The following is a 24891-nucleotide window of genomic DNA, read 5'->3' as shown; positions in this document are numbered from 1 at the left end:
ACAGATGCAGCTTTGTTTTTAAACAAAGAATAAATGTAGGCTGTTTTCAAGACTTTTATCTGCCCTCACCGCAGGCAGCTCTCGTTTCCAAGCAGGGCTGTCAGGGGACCCAGGTGAGAAAAGTCTCAGATACTGGACTGTTAAGAGAAAGTTTAACTCACTGCCCAAGAGCACTGCTGCCCACAGAAGTTCATCTGGAAAAGCAGAAGGATCTGTGTAGCCCAACTGTGGTTTTTCCAGTAGTCATGTACGGATGTGAGAGTTGGACCATAAAGAAAGCTGAGTGCTGAAGAACTGATGCTTTCAAACTGTGGTGCTGGAGAAGACTCTTGAGAATCCCTTGACAACAAGGAGATCAAACCAGTCAATCATAAAGGAAATCAACCCTGAATATTCATTGGAAGCACTGATGCTGAAGCTAAGTCTCCAACCTTTTGCTCACCTGATGCAAAGAACTGACTCATTTGAAAAGACCCTGGTGCTGGGAAATACTGAGGGCAGGAGGAGAAGGGGGAAGACTGAGGACGAGATGGATGGAATCATCAACTCGATGGACATCAACTTGAACATGAATGGGCAAACTCCAGGAGACAGTGAAGGACAGGGAAGCCTAGAGTGCAGCAGTCCGTGGGGTCACAAAGAGCCAGACATGATTTAGTGACTGAACAACAAAAAACACCACCACCAGGCAGGGAAAAATTGTTTTTCCTGTTGAAACAGGGACTATCTTGAGAAGTGCAAGATCTGAGAGCTTCAGGACAGGGGAAGGTAGACGTACAACCACGGCATTTATTTCAAATATGCCCAACAAGAAACTTTCATTCATCGGACAAGGTGCCCTGGCTTTGATTTTAACTCAAGTCATTTTTTCATCTCATCCTGTAAACTGAATTTGCAGGAGCTGTGCCCATGTTTCATTCCATAGACCTCAGTAAACTCAGATTTTTAAGAGAGTCTAATGAAAACTCTACTCTTTTAAAAAAGACATAAGGGCGGTGCGGCTGTAGACGGGGTCCCTATCCACCCTTCTACCTTTGGTCCTCGGCTACAAATGGGCGGCTGTCGCGAGCAAGGCCAACGCCCCTGTCTCCCCACATCCTTGACATGCCTGGCAGCCCTCTGCCAGTTGGCTGGTTCAACAACAATATTAATGTTACAAATCTGTATCCCTAGGTGAAGATTATTACACAAAGTAATAATGAATGTATCTGCGTGCAGGAGAGTGACTAGTCAGGAGGAATGCAGTTTTTTTATTTAATTTCCACTATCAATTCAATAACGAATGCTAATAAAGCCCAGAACCACCCTCATGTGAATAAATACTTGAACTGCCCCCTCTTCTGACTTCGCCTTGCTCATGAAAGACTTCACAGTATCTCCTTCGAAAGAAACTGCTATTTGAAAAAAAGTACTCCTACGATTTCATATTTTTGGAATCCTATCTTTACAGGAGGTCTCAAAATGACTTCTATTTATTTCAGTGGTGATTATAAGCAGGGGAGCTCAATGCAGAAAGCCAGGGTTTAAATCCTGGCTCTGTCTCAAACTAGTCGGGGAAGCAAATTGCTGATCACCCTAACGTAGTTCCCTCTACTATAAAATGGTGAGTTCTGAAGATTAAATGAGCAAAATACAGGTAAGGCGCTGAAACAATAAACAACTGGCGAAGAGCAAGCATGCAATACAAGCTCTGGCTATCGCACCTACTGTCGGCTGCCAAGAACAAAGACCCGGTTTCCCTTAAATCTAGGCAAGATGCTTTAGCTGGCCAGAGGGTTTGCTGGATTTCAGATGAAATTTATAGAAAGTAAATGAAATTCAAAGACAAGTAATAGCTCCCCTCCCTGATTGTGTAATTATGTGTACTCATTATGTGTGTAGCATGTTATTATTTAAATGTCCCTAATTTCAGCCCAGAGGGCCAAGGGCCCTCAAAGAGTGGCCGAGGCTGAGCCCAAGGCCTCTGCCAGGCTCTCTGAAGCTTTTGTCAATTTATTACTGCCGGGAAAAGTGGCACCATCTCCAGCACAGAGGACACAGAGGGCTCGCATCCAGAAGAAATCTGAGCGCTGCCTCCCCAGCAGCCTGGCTACAGCCAACAAGCTGTCACCTAGGGTGCAATTCCTACACAGACAACCCACCAGGCTGTCCCAGACTCACATGCACCACCTCCAGGAAGACAAAAAAAAAATTCATCCCTTGTCACTTTATAGACTACAAAAGCAAAACTGATGGCAAACACAGATTTTATAACATAAAATCTTAGATAGAAGTGATGCTTCTGAACTGTGGTGTCGGAGAAGACTCTTGAGAATCCCCTGGACGGCAAGGAGATCAAACCAGTCAATCCTAAAGGAAATCAGTCCTGAATATTCATTGGAAGGACTGATGCTAAAGCTCCAATACTTTGGCCACCTGATGCGAAGAACTGACTCATTGGAAAAGACCCTGATGCTGGGAAAGACTGAGGGTGAGAAGAGAAGGGGACAACAGAGGATGAGATGGTTGGATGGCATCACTCATTGACTCGATGGACATGAGTTTGAGTAAACTTCAGGAGTTGGTGATGAACAGAGAAGCCTGGCGTGCTGCAGTCCATGGGGTTGCAGAGAGTCAGACACAACTGAGCGACTGAACTGAACTACTGTCTTACGTCTGCTCAGCTTACTGTTCTACTAGACCTGCTGAAGTGGGACAGCTGAGCTCAGTCACCCAGGCAAGCTGCTGTGTGTACCCTCTAAGCAGACAACAGTGCCCCCACGTTCCTCACAGAAGAGGCCAGGGCAGGGGGCTGCTTGTTTATCATCCTAGCATGCCCGTGATTTCACGGAAGTGATGTCAATTCGTTTCCCAATTAGATAAAAATTATGTCAAGCCCATTCTGTGAACTCTAATCGTTTTAAAATTGTTATTTTCCCAGGAAACTCTGGCAAAACCAGTAATTCTGAAACATCTTTGTTTAAATACAGGGGTAAAACAAAACACCATCATTCTCATACCACTGTTGCAAGGATAAGGTGTCATTTTCTTCCATTCTGGGTTCAAAAATCAGTACTGGATTCAAAGTTGCGTGGCCTGAACTGTAATTGCAGTTCTGCTACTGCATTACAAGGAACCGTGCGCCATCCGAGTCACGACCACAGAAAATCCTCAAACAGCCCCCACAAGAACGTCTTCTTGCCCTTACAAATGCCACGGGTCTCAGAAGTGGACCCCACTACCCATGACCCCCATGCCGTGAAGCACGAGAAAGGGAGCACAGGGGACAGAAGCTCCCCCCACCCCACCCCCGAAATGGGGTGCAGGTACCTGCCGTCCCCTCTGTCCCATCCTGTTTCCCATCACACTTCCCAGCGAGGGGTCCGGACTAGACTGCTTTAAACTCTACCACCAGATAACTTTCTGTCACAGCTAACACTAAACTAATGCAGTTATTTCAGCTTTTGAAAGGCAATCTTGAGAAGATGGGAGACAATAAAAAGTAGTTAAAAGAAAAATGAAAAAGCATGACTACTGAAACCACTCTTCCCCCCACCATGACCCTCAACTTCACCCGCCCACAGTGAGGAATCCCAGAGAGTGCTTGCTGCAAGGCACAGTGAGGCCCAGCTCCAGGCGAGGTCACTGCGCTGCGCACGGGTGCTGATTACACAGCGCCCACTCAAGGGCATGGCAGCCCCCCAGTGCTCCTGCCTGGAGACCCATGGACAGAGGAGCCTGGCAGGTACAGGTACAGTCCTTGGGTGGCAAAGACTCGGACACGACTGAGCGACACAGAAGCACACGTGTATACACATTCAGAGATAACACTGCTTACAATCCTTATTACTCCCGGAGAGTCTTGGAGGCTGCCTGCTACTTCGGCTTTTTCTGAATCACACCCCTTAGGAAGAGCACCCTGAGACTCTGGGACCTACACAGAAGGACTGATTCCCATGGTAACAAGTCTAGTTTCCATGCTTTCTGTTATGTACACGCATGCATGCAAAGTCACTTCAGTCCTGTCCAACTCTTTGCAACCCTATGGCTCCTCTGTCCATGGGATTTCCCAGGCAAGAATAGTGGAGTGGGTTGCTGTGTCCTTCTCCAGGTTATCTTCCCGACCCAGGGATCGAACCTGCGTCTTTTATATCCCCTGCGTTGGCAGGCAGGCTCTTTACAACTAGCGCCACCTGGGATGCTGATGCTTTCCAATAGCCCCTAAATAAGAAAGCACATTTGTTTAACATGCTAACTGCCTTTAAGAAAAGGCTTCTTGAAACATACACAGGTTCTAAAACAGGGCAATGTATTTACTTAGAACTGCTATCGAAACAGAGTAAGAGGAACAGCAAAAAGGTGGTCCTGGAACACGGCCTGCACAAACAGCAACACGAACCAGAAAAGGGCATGCTCACAGCAACTTCACACCAGAAAGACAGAAGCCTCGATGTCTGAGCGTTTAAAAGAAAAAGAAAGAAAACAGATAAGTCAGTCTTTATCAGAGTGAAAGGCAACAGAATTAAAGTTTTCAATGTTCTCAATAGAGACGCATAGGCCAGCTTTTCTTAAATTCCTTCCTCACTATCGTCAAGCCCTGACTACGCCGATGAAAACAAGAGCTACGACTGGCCAACTAGCTGGCAGGGCTAGTCTCTTCCTGAATGCCTTATTGCAGTTTTTGTTCTTTTACCCTAATTTCACCACTATTCCATCCCAGACACCTGGCTACCTTTCTGTACTAAAAGCTGATTTTTTCCCAGTTAGTTTGATTTTTATTAAAAAATTCCAAAAGCAGCAAAGCATCAGCACTCCTGAATAGCAGGGGGAGAGTGCGCGCCTTGTCACAGCAGTGACATCCAACACCACAGGGGCCATCGCTCTACCACGACCCAGATCCAATAAAAGGCCACCCCAATCACCCTCTCCCCAAAACTTAGAGCAGAACAGTGTGTGTTCAGTGTCAAACAACGACAGCAAGACTGACCACAAGTGCTCTTTAAAATGATGTAGGGATTTACTCTATTCCAGGAAGTCAAGGAATCAGTGGCCTTCTTCCACTGGAGGAGACCCATGACAAAACGGGGGCCTGAGCAGTACACTGTGGCAACAGAGTACTCACATTATTTTGATTACACACACACGCAGGATTCAAAAAGGGCCTTTCCCCATCACACTGGCTTGGCCTTCAGTCACACAATACCAGGAGAGGGTGACAGAATACGAGTGGGTGGCAGGGCAGACCCCAGGGGCATTCAGGAAGGCCGCCTCAGGAAACCCTGCCATCGCCTTACGGAAAGAGAGTGCCAACAGGTCTTGTCTGGGAAGCACTGCTTCCAGCGAGAGGCTCCCAGACAACTCACCTCACAGCTAAGCAGGATGGAAAAAACTCCACGGCCTAAAATCAACCTGTCACTCAGCAGCCTGGCAAGCTGCCAGGTTCCATGTGCCATGATTTTACTACTCCACCATTACAGCAAAGACGCAAAAAGAATAATAGGTTCTCCTCTTCCTCATCTCCTTACTTCAAACAAACACAAGCAGAACATGGTCAATTCACTCATGTTTAAACTAAGAAATTAACAAGAGAGGCTGTGGAATGCTGCTACCACAGCCACAACCCTGGAGATAAAATATAAACAGTAACCAAATGCTTGTTCCGAAATGGTCTTCACTGGCTGATGCCATCTGAGTCACACTAACCCTGTCAAAAAGAGACATCAGACTCAGACAGGGGCAAGTTTCCCTCCAGGCTTCAGGGATCCACTTGATAACCACCCAGGAGGAGGAACACCGGATGCACAGCAACTCTGCCTGTGTTGTCTGCCTGCCGCCACGCAGGCCACCGGCCCAGGCCTTGGGAGGCTCCAAGCCAGAGAAACAGCGAGACGGGCAGCAAGCACACAGATTCACGCTGCTTCCTCTGTAAACAGCAGCCACATTTCAGCAAGATCATCCAAGTCTGCTTCTGCTCTCCTACTTGGATAGAAAGACAGATGCTCCCGAAAAAACCTGTATATCCAGCTCTACACACAACCCAGCAAACAGCAGAAACCAGACCGCAGCCCTGGTCTTGTCTACAGGGCACAGACTAATGAAGGAACCGTGCCAATTATGTTATGCAGCATATAAAGGAGCGGAAAAATGAATCCATAAAACCCAACCAGGGTAACTGCCGTTAGGGGCCCAGCCTGAGAAGCACAAGCCGCCGCGAGCAAGCACATCCATTTCAGAAACAAGGCTGGGCCCAGAATGGCATCCAACCCAGCAGAACCGGCAACTCACCGTTCACGGCCTTCAGGCTCCCAGGAATGCCTTCCCCGTGCTGCCTCTTCTGGGCGTTCTTGAACTCCTTCAGAGACAAATAAAGGACTTTACGTACCACCCTTTCTTCTGACCACGGAATCCCATCACTGTCATCCTGGGAAAAGAAGGAAGAACGGGGAGAGGGGCGTTACTTCAAAGAAAGCAAGCAAATGTTCAAGACTCAGAATAAACTTCAAAAAAAAAAAAATCCCAAGCAAGTATTACGTGACTGAGACCCGGTTCCAGAGGTGAGAACTACATCCAGTAGAGAGAGGGCGCTGGTCCGTCCTGGAGGGCCACCCCTCAGGCTGTAACGGGACTGGAGGAGCATCTCCCTTCACACGCCCCGTGCCCAAACCCCGTCATTAACTGGTAATACTGAAGTTTTATAATCCTGGCAAAGTTTAGAAAAGAGCATTACGGCAGCCACAACAGGGAGCGTAACGCATCACTGTACTGGAGCTCTTTAAAGTGAGCAATTCCAGAGCGCAGGCACCTCTCAAACACATGCCCCGCTCTTTGGAAAATGTTGCTGTTGGGAGTGAGTGCTGCTTTCAAGGAATTTACCATTCAGTCAGAAGAAATGAAACTGGATCTGCACTGGCCTTTTAAGGGAATAAATCACACACACACACACAAAAAAAGTGAGAGGGAAAGAGACCACTGCAGAAAAAGGACAATGGATCTTGGTGGAATAGCAAATGGGGTGGCAGGGGGTGGTTTTTCAAAGAAGAATACAGACAGTAACAGGTCTCGAAGGTCTCATTTAAGAGTGCTGCCCCAGTCTGTTGTATCAGATCCAGTGTAAGCGCTTGAGAGAGCAGTGACCAAGACAAAGGGCGGGCTGCGAGGACGGGGGAACCAAGAACCAGAAGCCCACCCAGGGACCATTCCGGCAATTCCAAGAGCAAAGATAGACTGCAGACTAGTGGGGAGAGGGCAGGACCGGGGCCCAGTCAAGACGGAGGTGGCTGGAGATGGCTGATAACGGTCCGCCAACTGAGTTAACTCTTTCAGGGAACTAGCAAGAAGACTCTCAAGGTTTAAAGAGCTGCTTCCCACAGCCTGAGACCCTCACAGGTTCTCTCCTGTGGACATCTGCCTACAGTGGACATCTGATCTCCTGTGGACATCTGCTAATCTGAGTAGTCCTTACAGTCACACACCTACTTAAGGACTTCATTTTTCTAAGAGTTCAATTTAGAGATAGAAGGATTATGGGCTTCTGGGTACTTGGGGCCTTAAGCCAGTAAGTAAAACATTAACACCATAGTGACTTCAGGAGATGGGGACGGACAGGGAAGCCTGGCATGCTGCAGTCCGCGGGGCTGCAAAGCGTCAGAAACGACGGAGCAACCAAACAACAGCAACGCGGGGTTCTGGTTCTTCAGGTTCCTTTTGTTTAAACAGGAGGCAAATATGTCAGGGTCGGGCTGGCGCTGCCGCACGCCACATCCTACAGAGCTGGTTTTCACTCCCTGCCACTGCCGGTCACTAAAGCCTCCTCCCGCGGAGATAAGGGAGGTAGATTATCCAAGACATTCTCCAGCTTGTAAATTCCTAAACTCTGCATAAACACACACTGCATCTTAGAAATCCAACCGCACAGTCTCTAAGCCCCACATAACGGAAGCTGTGCTCCTGTTAATCTTTCAGGATTTCCTAGAATGACAGTGATTCTCCATCTTCTTTAAGAAGGAGAAGAGAAGGCCTGGGAGCAAAGAGCCAGGATTTCCACCTTTCCTGGGGTGCCCTTTGTGCCTCACACCTGCTGAGACTTCCATGACCTCCAGGAGAAGACGACACCCTCTCTCCCCAGTGGCTCTCCTGAAAGCACCAAGGTATCTACTGACCAGGGTGGTGCTCAAGTTCACACATGAAGACTGCAAGCGGCCAGCAGATTCTGCCTCCTCACGACAGGAGGCGCGCACACAGCTTCTCAACCACCACTCTGCAAGTCACCAGAGGCCGGCCAACTACATGGTTGAAAACCAGGAAAACCAAGTGCTCTGACCAGAACCCACTTGAGGAGCCCAAGGAACCAACCTGCCAAAAAGGCCAATGATTCAGCTACACGAGAGGTGAAAAGCACAATGAATTCACTCTTGGCAGCAAGCAAGTCCCCTGAGTGTGCGTGAACGTGCCTCTAGCATACTGGTTTCAAATGAGTGACCATCTCAGCCTTGGGAAGAGTCCATGCTCATGGGCTGAAGTCCACCTTCCAGGACACAGGGAAGGCTGCCAGACAGAATGGTCTTCACCACCCCAGGTTCCTATCCTCAACAATTAGGTCTCCACAACAAACCAGGCCGTGATTATAAACGATTATGTCCTACATACACACAGCTTATAAACTGTAAAGCCCCAAAAATAGCTTTCAATGTAAAATTCCTATGACGATTTACTGCTTCCTGTTCAGACTACAGTCTTCATCCTGACTCCAGGCCTTCCAAAGAGAGAATTAAACACCCTGAAGACTGATGTCTAATTAAAACAGACAAACCTTGCGAGAGGAAAACTTCTGCAAAGGAAGACACATTTAACGCTCACTTATTAGCAGCAGCAGCGCCTGACACCTACCTGGATAGCATGTTAGTTGTTCAGTCGTGTCCAGCTTTCTACAGCCCCATGGACTTGTAAGCCTGCCAGGCTCCATTGTCCACAGGATTCTCCAGGCAAGAATACTGGAGTTTGGGTGCCATTCCCTTCTCCAAGGGATCTTCCCAACCCAGGGATCGAACCTGGGTCTCCTGCATTGCAGGCAGATTCTTTACTTTCTGAGCCACCAGGGAAGCCCAATAAGATACTTATAAATAAAGGAGAAAGAAATCTACGACTCCAAATACAGGGTTTCAAGTTCTAGACATTAAAAATAAAAAATAAGCCACACACACACTCGAGTTCTTTTATAATCTAGAGTGCTGGTCAAGACTTGCCACCTCCCTCAATGTTGATGCAAGACACAAACCTAACAGGTAAGAAGTCGACTCTGCTCTGTTTCCAAAAGCTCAGCAGGTTAAGTAATGATTTAGAAATTAGAAATCAAACTGCCGTTCATAGCTGCAGAGTCGAGATGAATCCCCACATTCAGTACACACCCCTCTCTAGTGGGAGGCTGGCAAGGTAGGCTGGCAGCCAGCCACAAGGCACATAGGGCCCTGCAAGCTGGGTGTCCTGGGAAGCTGGGAAGAAGAAGGTACTTCAGGAGCATAACACTTGTCTTCTCATAGTTCTAAACAATCCAAGTTCTACTGAGTGCTCTAGAACATAGCCCAGGCCTAACTCTCTCATTAGAAGTCAAGAACTCCAAAGGCAAATCCCACCCCCGCCCCAAGAGCTTCCAGGACCTTTTAAGTCCAGCCCTTCCGTTTTCTTTTCCCCTTTTCAGTAGCTGTCATAGAGTCATTTCTCCTGCTCCTCACAGTGTTATCCCAGCACCTGTGACTGGGCAAGCTCAGGACGCTGACAACTGGGCCGCCTCAGCACCCTGCCTCCCACATTACCACCCACACCCAGCCTGTCGGTGCGAACTTCCAGGATGGGTTAAGTGAAGGGCCTGAAATCACTCCCGTTTCCTTGACTGAAAACACACTAAAAAGGGCCCCGCAGTGACGACTCCAACAGGGCCGGGCAACACCTGGCGTTCTCAGTGGTGAGCTTGTCATGGACCTAACACCCGCGCACCACCCCTCTGCCACCAGCGAGCTCCCTGTGAAGACAGCGCCCATCTCCAAGTCCACGTGGCCTTACAGAGCCCAAATCCGCTGCCCCACAGTCCCTTCACCTCAGTTAAACACTACCCAGATTCCTTCACAGAACAGCCCTCTGAGTTCTCTGTTCCTCTCCCTGCCACCCATTTCTGTGGGCTCCTTCTCCTCTGTGTCTCCCAGGAGCCCCTCATTCTATCTCCTTCCACCTCTCTACTCACTTATTCAGACCCAAATGACTATCATCAAATCAACTGAAAAGCCAATGGTGCCTCAGTGTTCGAAATCCTCATGATCCCCTGTTGACCTTCGTGGGCCTAGAGGCTCTCCCGCTTCTCAGAGGGAATCACTCGGGATCTGCACTGCAGTGCTGAGAGCAGAGAGCAAGCCCTTCTCCACGAAAGCAAGCTTCCTCCACCACGCCCAGCCCCGGTCCATTTGCTTTACTGGTCAGCTTAAAAAAGGCAGATACAGGAGGAGTCACACCACTGATCCAGCGTCCAGCAGTCTCATTCGGATGCAAATTCAGCTGCCCAGAGTGTGTGGCCAGTTCTGGTGAGCAGCATTAATGATTTAAAAACAGCTCCTGTCATTTGGGGTTTCCATTGTAAAACCTCTAGGTTAACAGACCATCTAAATCTTAAGAATCAACTCCCAGATGACACACCACCTGTCCTCATTCCTACCCCATGATCTCTTACTGATTTCTCCCAAGCCCCCCAAAATGCTCTGCAAACACTGAAATTAAAAAAAAAAAATTAGATCTGCTGGCAGACAGAGGGAGGGAGGGGGGAGTCATCACATAGATCTGCTTTGATACTGACTTCGAAAAATCACTTTCTTTGGCAAATGGAAGACTAAGTAATAAGATCTTTAAAAGTACAAGTGACAGGGCTTTGTTTTCATTTGCAAAACATCTACCATTCTTTGAAAAAAGTTTTAAAATGGCAAGGGCTCAGGCATTAAAGTTGAATGTATCTCGTCATAATCTTTTCATTGAAAGGAAAAATGACAGCGTAACCTCTAGCTGCTCCAAGCTTTGTAACAGACATTTAAGAAAAGGGGGCACAGAAAGGCAGCGCGTGAAGACACCACACACCGGGCGGCAGACAGCACCGCCGAAGGCCCAGCCTGGAGACACAGCAGTGCTCCGACCACCACCAGAAATGCAGGCTCATTGTAAGACTCCCTGGTGATGACCGTGCATGTGAACGTTTCAGAAGCTCTGCTGTAGATATGAGGCCCACACTGCCCATTTCACGTCACTTTCTACCTTCCATCGGAAAACAAGCAAAGATGAAGATGAGGTGAAACCCTAGATGAATGCTTCTAACAACCATCTAACTGTTGCCACTTCTACTGTCAGAAATAAGAAGTCTGCATTAATATACTCTGAGAAATCTTTCCTTTGACTTCTTTTAACTGAGCGAAAAACAAGTGACCAAATAGCAAGAATGAAATCAACAAAAAAGTTAAGACACTGAGAAGTGGTTAGTTCCTTGAATCAGCGTGACATGATCTCTCAAGCTCTCATTCCCTGATTACCCAAGTTGGGACGACTTCCCTTTAAAGGTGACACAGAATTAAACACAAATGTGAATAATATCCCAGAAGAGGACCAGCATGCAATAAGATCCTTTCTATTTCTCTGCACCATCTGAAAGTCGGCATACATTTCAGCAGCCACATCACCCAGTAGGATCTCATTAAGCTTGCAGTTAACCATATCCTCCCAAGGACTATTTGTTGGGTGAACGGGTGTACCCCTCCATTCAGTTCAGTTCAGTCGCTCAGTCATGTCCAACTCTTTGCAACCCCATGAATCACAGCACGCCAGGCCTCCCTGTCCATCACCAACTCCTGGAGTTCACTCAGACTTAAGTCCATCGAGTTGGTGATGCCATCCAGCCATCTCATCCTCTGTCGTCCCCTTTTCCTCCTGCCCCCGATCCCTCCCAGCATCAGAGTCTTTTCCAATGAGTCAACTCTTCACATGAGGTGGCCAACGTATTGGAGTTTCAGCTTTAGCATCATTCATTCCAAAGAACACCCAGGGCCACAAAACCCAAAGGAAGGCCCCAAACCGACAAAACTCACGGCTCCCAGTTGCGAATTATTTTTCTATGATTTTTCTCCCAACCTCTAAGGTCAAAAACCAAAACCAACACAGAGAAACATATAAGAACATGAGATGCTTTCTTCCTTAGCCAGGTTTACGAAGAAGATACATGATCTGTTAGGCTGCAGACTGCCTGGTCTCCTACAAACTCAGCCTCATGGAGAAGGGCTGGGGCTGCGGACATGGGCATGCATGACTATTTTAAATGTACTAGAGTGCCTACCCCAACTTCCACTGATGATGTAAATTCTTATCAATGTCAGTTTCAATAAAGCCCCCAAAGGGCCTTAATATAAAATGAATTTGCTAAGAATTCAAATTTTCTCTCCATGGCCCTCGCTTCAAAACCCTGGACTACTGAATTAACATGTTCTAACTGCACCAATAGTTCTTCTAATTGACTGTCTCAAAACTGATCAAGTTGTTGATACAGAAAAGCCATGTCGTCCACTCAGCCACAGGCCTGGGAAGAGTCTTCCAACCCTCTTCTGAGCACTCAAATACTGGAGTGCAAGCAATAGGGGTTTCCAAGTCAGTCAGTCCTGGTCGGTTTCCGGTGCCAGGTTCTATGGAAGCCCATTTCTGATCAATTTAAACACAGACACACACACACATTTTCTAACAATTAAAACTATATAAAAATGAAACCAGTCCCCATGGAAGAGAGTTAACTTCCCACTACTTGTGGGCAAACTGAATTAAGAGCCTCATCCATTATGAGTGACCAAGTAATTTATCATCGCAGCCAAGGGCACTGTTAATACGGTTGACGGGATAACTGGTAGAAACTGGGGCAAAGGTCAACCAGGGACTAGGCTCCTTCCAGCAAAGGTCTTCACTACCCTGCAGATTATTTTTAACATCACCACCACAGAAAATAAAACCAGTATCCAAGACACATAAGTTTTACGTTGAAGTCCAGAACCTCCCACCAACATTTCAAATGTCAACTGGCTTCGGGGAATTGGAGGGGTGAGACATGTGCACACACTACCATGTTCCACAGAAAACACTTTGCTTCCATGGCGAGGGAGCAGCCAGTCAAATGCTCCTGTCAGAGCTTCTGGCAAGTAAACCAAGCAGATAGGGGCGTGCAGGATGCATGCATGTTCACAGGCAGAAAGACCTACTCCTGACATGACATCCCTTCATTAAAACTGATACAGGAGTGAAGACAATTAAGTGGATTACAGTAGCCACTGGATGAGTTACCAACACCACCACGTGCGTATATTCCATCTCCATTCATTTTGCCAAGGGTATGAACGAGGAGCAATTTGTGACTTTCCACCTCCTTTAAAAAAAAAAAAAAGGAAAGAAAAGTGATGCCCAGCTTCAGTGCTCAGTTCCACGCAGCGTTGGAGTAACTGGAAATGCCACATGGGGGGTGGGGGACAGGGGACTGATGACTGAAAAGATATTACCAATAAGAAAACTGTGAAAGACTGGCTCCAGGAGGGAGGTGGAAAGAAAATTCATAGCCCTTTCCTCCTTCCAGGGAATGTCTGGAAACCTCTACATAAATGCCTTTTATTTTCAAGAGCCCAGGTTTTGCATATACCTGCTGTTAAATCACCCTACTTAATGCAATTTGTTGCTGTCTGAAATATCAGCCTCTTCCGTCAACAGTTTGAGAGAACAATGAAAGCATCCAAAATAATAACAGTAATAATTTGTTAGGGATGTTGATTCTTGGCATTGATTCCACACAAACAAGGATTTAAAGAGCCAGAGAGAGAGAAAATATTAAAAGAGAAAGAGGTTAAAACTACTGTTTCTTCTACTTTTAACAAAATATTTTCTCCACTGGAAATCAACTCAATGTCTCAAATCAACTCGATCTTCATTTTTAATTTCATAAAATGGTTCATCTGTCAATATCAAAGAGAAATGGGGGAACATTCACACGTAGAAATCTGAAGCCACAGACTTACTGAACTGGAGGATGACGTTCCTTTGCCTTGGTTTTAAATTAAAAGCACTTCAAGCAGCAATTTTCCTCCGAAAGACAAGCTTCCTGGGATAAAGTAAACGGACTGAAAATGCTTATGCAAGGAGAGTTTTACTTCTTCCAAACTCCCATTAAATAATGTGTACTTATCTTTGATTACCGCCTATTTAAAAAAAAATAAAATAAAAAGCTACAGCCGAAATTGGATTAAGAACTTCTGCTGAAAACGATTTATTGCATAACACAACTCTGACAGCCTGAATCTCCGGCCACCAACTGAGCCTTTATAAAAATCTGCTGGGCAGCTGCCAAGTCAGCTTTTTTGCGCCTGAGCATGTCAGACCCCGCCGTTGCCAAGGCAGCAGCAGCAGCAGCCCACGTTCACGCTAAGCGGTGCTGGCAGGGGCCAGCAGTGAGGGCCACGCCACTCAGCGCCCACCCCTGCGACTCCTGGTCTGACAGGGGCCAGCAGTGAGGGCCACGCCACTCAGCACCCACCCCTGCGACTCCCGGTCTGACAGTCTGCTGTCCCAACATAATCAAAAAGGACTCGAGGTCCCCAGGGCGCTATCTCTAAGAAACCGGCAGAAATCGGACTGGCGATCTCCCTTCGGTGGAGGAAATGGGGGAGAAATTAAGTCAAATTACAAATAAATACTTGACATGGGTCTTGGAAAGAGAAACCAGAATGAGGGACAATTCTGTGTCAGCAATGCCAACGAGCAACTCCCAACAGCCTCATCTGGGAATAAATCATTAACAAGAAGGTTCCCAGGGGCATTCTGACTGATTGGGATCTTTTCATCCTTACAGCCTTTTTATGTTAATAAGAATACCCCAAACCCCCCAAATGGCATATTCTAGGCTGCACTATCCGACAGCATAGTCACCAGCCACATGTGGGTATTTACGACTGACTTAATTAAAATTAAAAATTAAGTTCCTTAAGTTGTACTGGACACATTTCAAGAACTCATCAGCCATGTGCTTCTCAAAATGGACACCCCGGCTAAAGAATGTTTCCATCACTCCTGTTCTAGATCGGCACTGATAATGAATTGGATGGAGTTTTTCAATTGGCGGTGTTTCTTGCTAACTCATTTCATTATGGCCCTAAGACTCTTCAAAACAGGTATGAGAAAGTTCTGGAACATGAGAATACCCTGCACAAGAAAACCAGAGTCTAAAGTAGGTAAGAACTGACATTTACCCATATAACTCTCAGGAAGTGGTTCCAATTTGTTCTGCCACATCTTACCTTTCAAATTTGCAGGGAATGTACATGAAATTCAGAGGATGAAATACAAGATTCTTCAGTCTACGAGGAAGCCCTAAAGACACGCACTGCTTTAATATGCCTTCGAATCATGTTCTAAATTATTTCCCTGCAAAATAACTCCTCTGGGTTTAAGAGCAGACAAAAACCAGCACCCCACCAGCCAGTCTCCCAATACCAACGGGTGGCCCAAACTTCTGACACCGACCACTGCCCCGCCTCCTGCCAGGACCAGTCAAGGTTACCGGCCTCTGAGCCGGGCCAAGGGCTAGGATGATTTTTATACTTCTGTTTCTCCCCCCAGGCCCTGGGACACTGCTGGGTGACGTGATGAGCTCTGTCAATACCTGACTAACTTGATTTGCTGGCTTTTTCTGGCTCAGAAAGAACCTCCACCCAGGAAATAAGCATGAGCGTCCACACTTTCCCAGGGGACTGGCTGTCTGGTCATGCTACACTGTAAAACCTGTTAAGGGGTGTGGGGGCCATTTTATGAAAATTTTCAAGTAAAGTACACAAATAAACTTTGTCCTTGGATTTAATATCAATGAACACCCAATCACATTTGTTCTTCCCCCCCTTTCCTCATATCCTCCAGCGGTCCCCTCAGTTAAGGACCATCAGTTTGTACCTTGTCATTACAGGAATGGACCTCCAGAAATAATTTTAATGCCTGTCACCCCTCCAAACAGCGCTTCCCACTAATGGAAAATGCAGACCAGCGTGTGGCAGGTCACACACTACTGGTTTCTTGTGCCTCTGTCCTCCACGTTTGATAACTCCACGTTTCAACCATTCCCAAATGATGCACAGGACGTTCAGACAGACTAGTCTGTGTGATTCCAGAGGCTCTGCCAGGTCTGTTTCATCTTCGTGTTTCCAGCCTTTAGGGCTGAGTCTAGTACACAACAGCAATATTCAAAAATACTTCTTCAATAGAGTGAACACATTAACAGCAGTCAGCAGGTAAGAGACCTGGATTTCGGTTATGGAATTCTGTTTCCTTGTGTACAAACAGATGAACAAGGAGTTGCCACCAACCTGAGAAATCTATGAGAAAAAACACTGGAGCTTAACAAACCACACACGTGGGTTCCACCCACAAAGTTTCTCCCAGGTGATGCTGCTGGTCAGAGAACATACTGAGAATCACAGGTTTACAGCCTGCAAGGGACCTGACTCCCACCTCGCCTGCATGAAGACTGTTCTCACTGCCAGAAAAGACATTATAATTGCCAAACCTAAGGCAAATAATTAGAAACCTGACTCTTGGCTGGTTTTTCTGTTTCCTCTCCCCCAAAACCTTCACTTCATGGCAAATAGATGGGGAAACAATGGAAACAGTGAGAGACTGTATTGGGGGAGGGGGGGGGGGACTTCAACTGCAGCTGGTGACTGCAGACATGAAATTAAAAGATGCTTGCTCCTTGGAAGAAAAGCTATGACCAACCTAGACAGCATATTATAATGCAGAGACATTACTCTGCCAACAAAGGTCTGCCTAGTCAAAGCTATGGTTTTTCCAGTAGTCATGTATGGATGTGAGACCTGGACTATAAATATAAAGAAAGCTGAGCCAAAGAATTGATGCTTTTGAACCGTGGTGGTGGAGAAGATTCTTGAGAGTCCCTTGGACTGCAAGGAGATCCAACCACTCAATCCTAAAGGAAATCAGTCCTGAATATTCATTGAAAGGACTGATGCTGAAGCTGAAACTCCAGTACTTTGGCCGCCTGATGTGAAGAACTGACTCACTGGAAAAGACCTTGATGCTGGGAAAGATTGAAGGTGGGAAGAGAAGGGGATGACAGAGGATGAGACAGTTGAATAGCATCACCGACTCATGGACATGAGTTTGAGCAAGCTCCGGGAGTTGGTGATGGACAGGGAAGCCTGGTGTGCTGCAGTCCATGGGTCGCAAAGAGTCAAACACGACTGAGCAACTGAACTGAAAACTTTCAACTCTGATTCCTCTGCCCTTCCCAATCTCTGATTATGATGGAAATAAAAACTGCATCAACTTACATTCTAAAACCATCAATCCTTGGGGCTCCTTTCAAAGTTCAAAAGCCTCTGAGGCTCCCAGTGGCTACTACAGGGGGCATTTCCAAATTTCCTAGCATGACCTACAAAATGATCATCAACCCAACTTAACATAGAGTTGTTAAGTCCTTGTCCCGCTAGTGCTTCCAAACCCTGCCCCCACAACTGACCAGCGATAAGCATCTCACACAGAGGCAACAGCTCTCATTTTGCAGCCCCATCTCAAAACAGACACCAGCAAACAGAAGTACTGGGGTTTACTAACTGAATATTAATCATGACTTCAACAATAACTCACCAGTAAATAAAGAACAGACTGAATATATACAAATAAAAGTACAAGCTCAAACCTCTAATACCAAGAAATACATAAAACAATTAGGCTCAATTTATCAACTCTGACTTAGTATCCGCCACCCCAGCTCTTGGTCTTTATAATGCAAAGAATGCATGATCTATGTGACCAGGACCCTTAGTACAAGATGTCAGTTTCATTCAAACTGAGATATTTACTACCAGTGAACTCAGTTCCTAGTCCAATGACAAGATTTAACCATATCACTATTTCACAACGATTTTTGAAGATCACAACTATTCCTGCCACCTAAACAAAACCAGAAACCTTCACTGGCTCCCTCATTTCTTTCATGCAAAATGAAATTTCCTGCCGTTTTTTTTAGCTCCATAAAAATAGCCTGATAGATGAGTGAATGATTCAATGAAAAGATTCATGCTTACCTACAGACCGACAGAGCTCCTCCAAAGTTATGAGGGCTGACCCCCTAAAAGGTGATATAAGCAGTTTCGTTTTCAAGCACAGCTGTTAGGAATAGCAAATATGGCCTTCCAGAAGTAACGTCACAGTCCTTCCTATGTTGGCATGTCACAGTGATAAGAGAAAATCCATGTTGTGAGCACAGTGGATGTGAAGTAAAAGTTTACCATTTACACTTCATATGATGTGTGTGAAAGAATAAAGCAGAAGAGGGAAGATGACAATTTTACTCCAAATGGGAAAACACAGAAAAGTTTTGAGCAAAGAAGTAACAGAATTTGATTTCTATTTTTAAAAGCTCACACAGGTTGCTGGGTTGAGATTAAAACAGGAGACTGGGGGTGGGGGGATGGGTGCGGAGATAAAGGAAGGTGTGACACCTGCCCACAAGACGTGAGGACGGAGGCGGCAGCAGGAGGCAGTGAGGACTAAACCAACCGAGAGACCAGGAATAAACAAAAGGTGAACCCCCAAGTTTTCATCTTAGGGCATTTCCTTTCCTTTCTGGAGGAAAAAAGTAGGCACTTCTGAGAACAGTGTTTTGGAGCAGAAAGTAGGGAGGAAGGAACCAAGAGCTTCATTCTTACACTCAGCTGGAGTTGTCCACATAGACCCTGGGAGAGAGGTCCAAGTTCAGGCTGCGTGTCAAAGCCAGAGATCTGAATACAGCTCGTAGTTAAACATCAAACCTAGACTCCAGTCTTATCAAAAGGGCAGAAAAACACAGTTTCACCTCTTGGCTGAAAGTAAGGGGTGAAGTCAGGTAAAGGCTGCCTGACCTGGACAAGTCATTTTACGGCCAGGAGAGTTTTCAGAGACTTAGGAAAAATGATGCTTCCAAATAAACAGTGAATGAAGGCAGAGGACGGAACATGGGAGGAAGAAAAGGAATGTTTCACGTACTCCAGAGGCTTTCTAGAAACATCTGCATTGATGATGCCCTGTGTTAACTTCAATCATCTGGCAGAGGAGACCTCAGAAACCCACTGCTCAGCATGGGCCATACCGCAGGCCCAGGGCTGCTGCTGGTGAGCAAGTTCTATGTAGCCACATGAAGTCGTAACTCACTCACACACATGTGCAGACGCCCGTTCTTATATTTAGCTTCACATGCAAATGAGGAAATGATGACACCCAGCCCTAAGCCCTAAGCCCGCTCTCCCAGGTAAGTGTTCAAGCGGTGACGAGTCAGAGAGGGCTGCACACGGGTGAGCTCTCAGGTGAAATCACGCAAGGATCCAGAGAAGCTTCTTTGAAATGCCCCAAAGACTGGGAGGAAGAATACAGAAAATAATTCCCTCTACGTGGTCAACTCTATTTTCTATCAGACCCACCACCTGAGTCACAGCCCACTGCCAGACCTACGCTGTGCTTTTCTTCTTCAAATTCTTAGTTTCTCTCCTGAAAAGCACTCTGAACGGGGGTTCCTGGAAACCTACATTTCCATCCTCCTAACCAGCGCTCCACCTCTACTGCTGGTGGACTGCCGCTCCAGCTCTGGGCAGCACAGGAGCTCAGCTGCCCTGGAAATCCCTGGGAAGCTTTATCAAGGACAGACCTCAGCACCAAGCTCTGAGTCAATGCCAGGGTAGGGCTGGGGGGCAGCGATTCTGGTGAACTCAGCGTGGGCACCACCCATCCATCGACACTCCCATCTTTGATGGACTTGGTCTCACTGCATTAAAATCACCCATTTCCTAACAACTCCCTAACAGCAAGCCTAGCACATTAGGAGCTTACTAAGCAACTGTTGAGGAAATGAAGCTTAAAAAAAGGAAGAAACCATGTAACTAAGGAAACCAGGTTAACTATTTAAATAGAACACACAGTATGTTCGAATACACTTATTTTCTTGACATTAATCCTCTAAAATTGAGGCTTCGGTATTCTCTAAAATCGAGAAAAAGTTTTAGCTGAAACTAAAGCTTTCTTTTCTCATAAACACAAACCGAACCCATACTACCTGCAAGGAACTGAATCACTGAATAAACCATTCAGAGTTTCCCTGCCTCCAACTGAAGAGGAAAACCAACCCTGCATGTCTATGAGTCAGAGCCAAGTTCTGATTTGCCAATAAAACACTCAAAATATTATCTCAGTAAAAGTATCGGGAAACTAGGTTTTGGCTGCTCACTGATTTAATCACATCAGGAGGGAGAGTCTGAAGAAGCAGATCATCTTTCAGGAGGGAGAGTCTGAAGAAGCAGATCATCTTTAACCCAAAACCCCATAATCGGGAGGATGTGTCCAGCTCTTTGCGATACCATGGACTATATGGTATCCTCCAGGCCAGAATACTGGAGTGGGTAGCTGTTCGCTTCTCCAGGGGATCTTCCCAATACAAGGATCGAACCCAGGTTCTCCTGCATTGCAGGTAGATTCTTTACCAGCTGAGCTGCCAGGGAGGCCTAAAAACTAAATTGAGAAGGGAAAAGCCTTTGTATGTTCAATTTCTCCTTGACCCCAAACTCAAACTGCTGCAGAATGATTCCAGCCCCTAAATCACCTGTAGGAGACAAATGAAGCTTTTATTCTTCTCCTTGTGCTATCAGAACAAGCTCTACTGTATCAGGTCTCCTGTCCATGTTACTACATAATTCAATTTCTCCTTCCAGGTAAGAGGTCTCTAGAAGGTCTGCTGCCTTCTTACTCCAAACATTCTCCATTATGCAGTAGTTCAGAAAGATCTGTCCATCCCACACCTTCCAACATGATAACAAGGGACTGCTTTTAGCCTAAGAGTTGATGATGAAACACTTAAAAGGAAAAGCAAAAGACAGGAAAAAAGAAGGGGCGGGGGAGGAAAGGTTATCCTATACAAAACAATTCTCCTTTTTCAGGGCCAGTTAGGATTTGACAAACTTTTCAGACCATTTTACAAAAGCCCTGACCTCACAGAAAACACTTTCCAATTTTAACATACATACCCACACAAAGAAACACAGCAGGCACTCCCCACTGGCCAAAATAAAATGCTCTCTAGTAATTACCATAAATAGAGAAAGAGATGGGCTTCCTGAGTCAGAGTACAGAGGATGAGAAAAACCACCAGCAACAAAAACATCATAAACAAAATTACACAGTCAACAATAAACTGGGAGGAAAGTGGAATTGCTTCTTAATGAGATGCAAAGAAACACATCTGTGAGATGCTCAAACAAGAGACAAAGAGGGTGTAGCCCTTAAATACAAAGAGAACCTGGTGACAATTCATTTTCTGTAGAACAAACTAAAGTTTCTGGAAAATCCCACAAAATATTATTAATGAAAATACTTGAGAATGGATTTATTTCTCATCACTCTCACTTATTCTTTCCCATACATTTGGCATAAAATTTCCCAATCAACTCCAAGGTTTTAGACGATTTTAAGAATTACTAAATAAAGTTGCTTTGAGAGATTCTCCTTTAAAAACAGCCTGAGAGGACTTCCCTGGTGGTCTAGTAGTTGAGAGTCTGCCTGGTGATGCAGGGATTCAATCACTGGTCTGGGAAGATCCCACATGTCACGGGACAGCTGAGGCCATGCTCCGCAACATGAGAAGCCCCCACAGTAAGAGAAGCCCACGTACCACCGTACCACCGCTAGAGCGTAGCCCTCACTCGCAGCAACTAGAGAAAGCCCATGAGCAGCAACGAAGACCCAGCGCAGCCCGAGAGCCTCTCAAACAAACTAGAAGGCATTTGTCCATCAGTCTAACCACAGCTCCCACTGTGATAAGATGTGATCAGTTTGCAATGATAATTTGAGTTCACTGTTGAAATCATATCCACAATGATAGGCAGTACAGAAAACACTAATGATGAAGGAAGAGAATAAAAATAAGCACATGCACCTGCCTTATAACCCTCTTCAGTCTGTAAACTGTACGAGTCCAATCTAGAAATGTTCTGCTAGGAAAAATGGTACGTTCATTACTGCAAAATCACAAGTTATCTCCTTGGGAGAAGGGAATGGCAACCCACCCCAGTATTCTTGCCTGGAAAATCCCACGGACAGAGGAGACTGGCAGGCTACATACAGCCCACAGGGTAGCAAAGAGTTGGACAGGACTCAGTGACCAAAGAGCAACCCACGTGATCTACACTTAGGGTCGCGCTCGGTGAGCTTGACCATATTCTAGGCAACCTTCTAAGAGATGCTGGTGAAATAACGGACTGATGCGGAAGCAGGTGGCTTGCCTCACACAGACAGCAAGAGGGAGGGCCTGTCTGTGGCTCCAGCACCACTGTCTCTGGACACCAAGCAGTCAGCAGTCTGGCGCCTCCTGTCTCATCTTCACCTGTTCAAAGAAATCTCTGAATCTCTGGAACCATCATTTTAAAATAATTTAAATGATGAGTTTTGTAATATGTGAATTTCACCGCAACAACCAAAACTGGTAATATTAAGTTTGCTAATCTCAAAACAAATTCTACTTAAAATTTAAGTAATTTTTTAAAGTGCTTTCTTTGAGGTCAGGGCTTTTGTAAAATGGTCTGAAAAGTTTGTCAAATCCTAACTGGCCCTAAAAAAGGAGAGTTGTTTTGTAGAGGATAACCTCTCCTCCCCAACTCCTTCCTTTTTCCTATCTTCAGCTTTTAAGTGTTCCATCATCAACTCAGGCTAAAAGCAGTCCCTTGTTGTCATGTTGGAAGGTGTGGTATGGATAGATTTTTCTGAACTGCTGCATAATGGAGAATGTTAGAAGCAAAGATACTTAAAGTATCTCCACTTTATTGAGATATGGAGAACAATGAAATTGTTAATATTCATTCCCATGTTAAAGTTCTGGAAATACTTTTACTGGCAAACTGGGTCACAAGGCTTGTAAAAACCATCCACTGGTACATGAAACAACTCCATAACCACTTTTTACCAAGTAAAAAATTCAACAATTCCCAAATACAAAATATATCATTATATTGCAGCCTAAGCAAAGCAAAGTATCAGCTTGCTTATTTTGATGCTGTTGTGTTCATTAGAAGCTGCTCATCATGCATCATTGAAATTGAAAATCAGTAAAACGTGCAGGGAGACAATTCCTTTATAATTATATTACCTTCTGAGACCCATAAACTTCTTCATCGTTAAGGGCAGGATGGGTGTGCGTGGGGTTTGCTCCCTCTATCCTCAGAGCCTTGTCCCAACGAACATTAGAGGCCAAACACACAGAGAGGGACGCAGTGAATTACTGACACCATGATCTCAACATTCGTCCTGGTTTTCAGCATTTTCTTCCTTTGCATTCTTGCTGTGGTCTGCAATGGTTTGAACCCATATTCCAAATAACTCTTTCAAGCTCACTTGCCCCTGCTCTGGCTCTTCCCTTATCGCAACACTCATGTCTCAGTCGAATTCACCTTCTCCAAGAAGCTTTCTCTGACCACCCTACCAAACAACCTGCTTTAACTTTCTTCAGAGAATTTATCACCTGTAAAATTCATATTTGATAGGAACACATATTTTATGGTTTCCTAACTAAATTACTGGCTGAATTCCACCAGTAATGGGGCAAAAACTCAATGATGATATATGAGGCATTCCATATATTCAACACTTTGATTTTTGACAGTGATACAGTTAATTATTTTTATCATAAAAAAAACAATAAAAAATAAATAGGAGGAAAGGGGTAATTTAACTCATATAAGCTAACAAATTCAGGTCCACCCCTCTGTTAATGAGGACAAGGAGACAAGGTTAACACAGCCTCATTCCGTATGGCCGATGCTAACTAACAATTATCAAAAACCAGTGTCTTAAGACACAAATTTATTCTCTTACCAGTTTGAGCAACCTCCAGGAGATAGTGAAGGACAGGGGAGCCTGGCATGCTGCAGTCCACGGGTTCACAAAGAGTGGGAGAGGACTTAGCGCCTGAACAACAACAGATTCTGAAGGCCAGAAGGTCAAAATCAGTTTCACTGGGTTAAAGCGGAGGTGTTTGGTAAGGCTGTTTTCTTCTTGAAGCTCTAAAGGGAAAATCCAACGCCTTGCCTTTTCAGCTTCCCTGGCTTGTGGCCCCTTCATCCATCTTCAAAGATCATCACTCCGACCGGCTAAGGTTCTGTTTTCCCCTCTCCTTTTTCTCTCTGCCTCTGAAGCACCTAACTCTCTTATGTAAGGATGCTTGTGATTAAAACCAGGCACACCTGGACCAGCCCAGCCCATCTCCCTGCTGAAGACCCTTCACTTAAGCACACCCCGTTTACCACTTAAAGTAACAGGCTGGGGGGACCTGAATATGTTCAGGCGCCATTACACAGCCTCCATTATCTTACGCTGGAGGTGAGGAGGCTGAGAGTGGTCTCGGGAATTTTTTTTTTCCATTTTTTTTTTTTTTTTTTTTTTAAGTGTAAAGAAAGGCTCAACTAGGTCCTCGGATCTTGTGCTAGTGAAAGAAGAAAACCTCAGTGGATCAAGAACAGTGGGTGGAACTACCATCTCAACGTTTCCAAGAAACAGCAAAGTAGCTGAATCCTTTGGTTAAAAACTTTTTTCTGTACTAAAACCACAGGTGGTAAGCAAGTGGCAAGCTGGTTTAAGGGTTTTCTGATTTCTCAACAAAGAGGAGCGTCAGATGCACACTAGGAAGAGGATCATTTCAGGTGACAGGAGCTTCCCTTTCTGCTAGGATTTCAACTGTTAATGTACCTTATCAAATGGCATTAGATCTGGGACTAAAATTTTACATTTAAAAAATAATTTTATTACTTAAAAAGAGCCCTTCTTAGATAGTACTGTTTCTGAAAG

At 45.6% G+C, this 24891-nt stretch overlaps 1 protein-coding gene across 9 annotated transcripts in view; it reads right to left on the bottom strand.

The window, feature by feature from the left end:
- JARID2 (jumonji and AT-rich interaction domain containing 2) overlaps window positions 1-24891 on the bottom strand; it is a 232890-nt gene that overhangs the window by 119041 nt on the left and 88958 nt on the right. For 6 of the 9 annotated variants that reach the window (XM_055570664.1, XM_055570665.1, XM_055570668.1 and 3 more), the window contains one exon: window positions 6265-6400. In XM_055570664.1, coding sequence (XP_055426639.1) covers window positions 6265-6400 — 136 coding nt within the window. Of the gene's footprint in view, window positions 1-6264; window positions 6401-23197; window positions 23327-23922; window positions 24299-24891 lie in introns of those variants that run through there. The other 3 variants (XM_055570662.1, XM_055570669.1, XM_055570670.1) reach the window with 3 other exon arrangements.

The sequence above is a fragment of the Bubalus kerabau genome, chromosome 3 (assembly GCF_029407905.1).
Source record: "Bubalus kerabau isolate K-KA32 ecotype Philippines breed swamp buffalo chromosome 3, PCC_UOA_SB_1v2, whole genome shotgun sequence".
In the NCBI taxonomy this organism is placed as follows: Eukaryota; Metazoa; Chordata; class Mammalia; order Artiodactyla; family Bovidae; genus Bubalus; species Bubalus kerabau.
The sequence above is the reverse complement of the archived record's forward strand: the minus strand, read 5'-3'. Positions and strand labels throughout refer to the sequence as shown.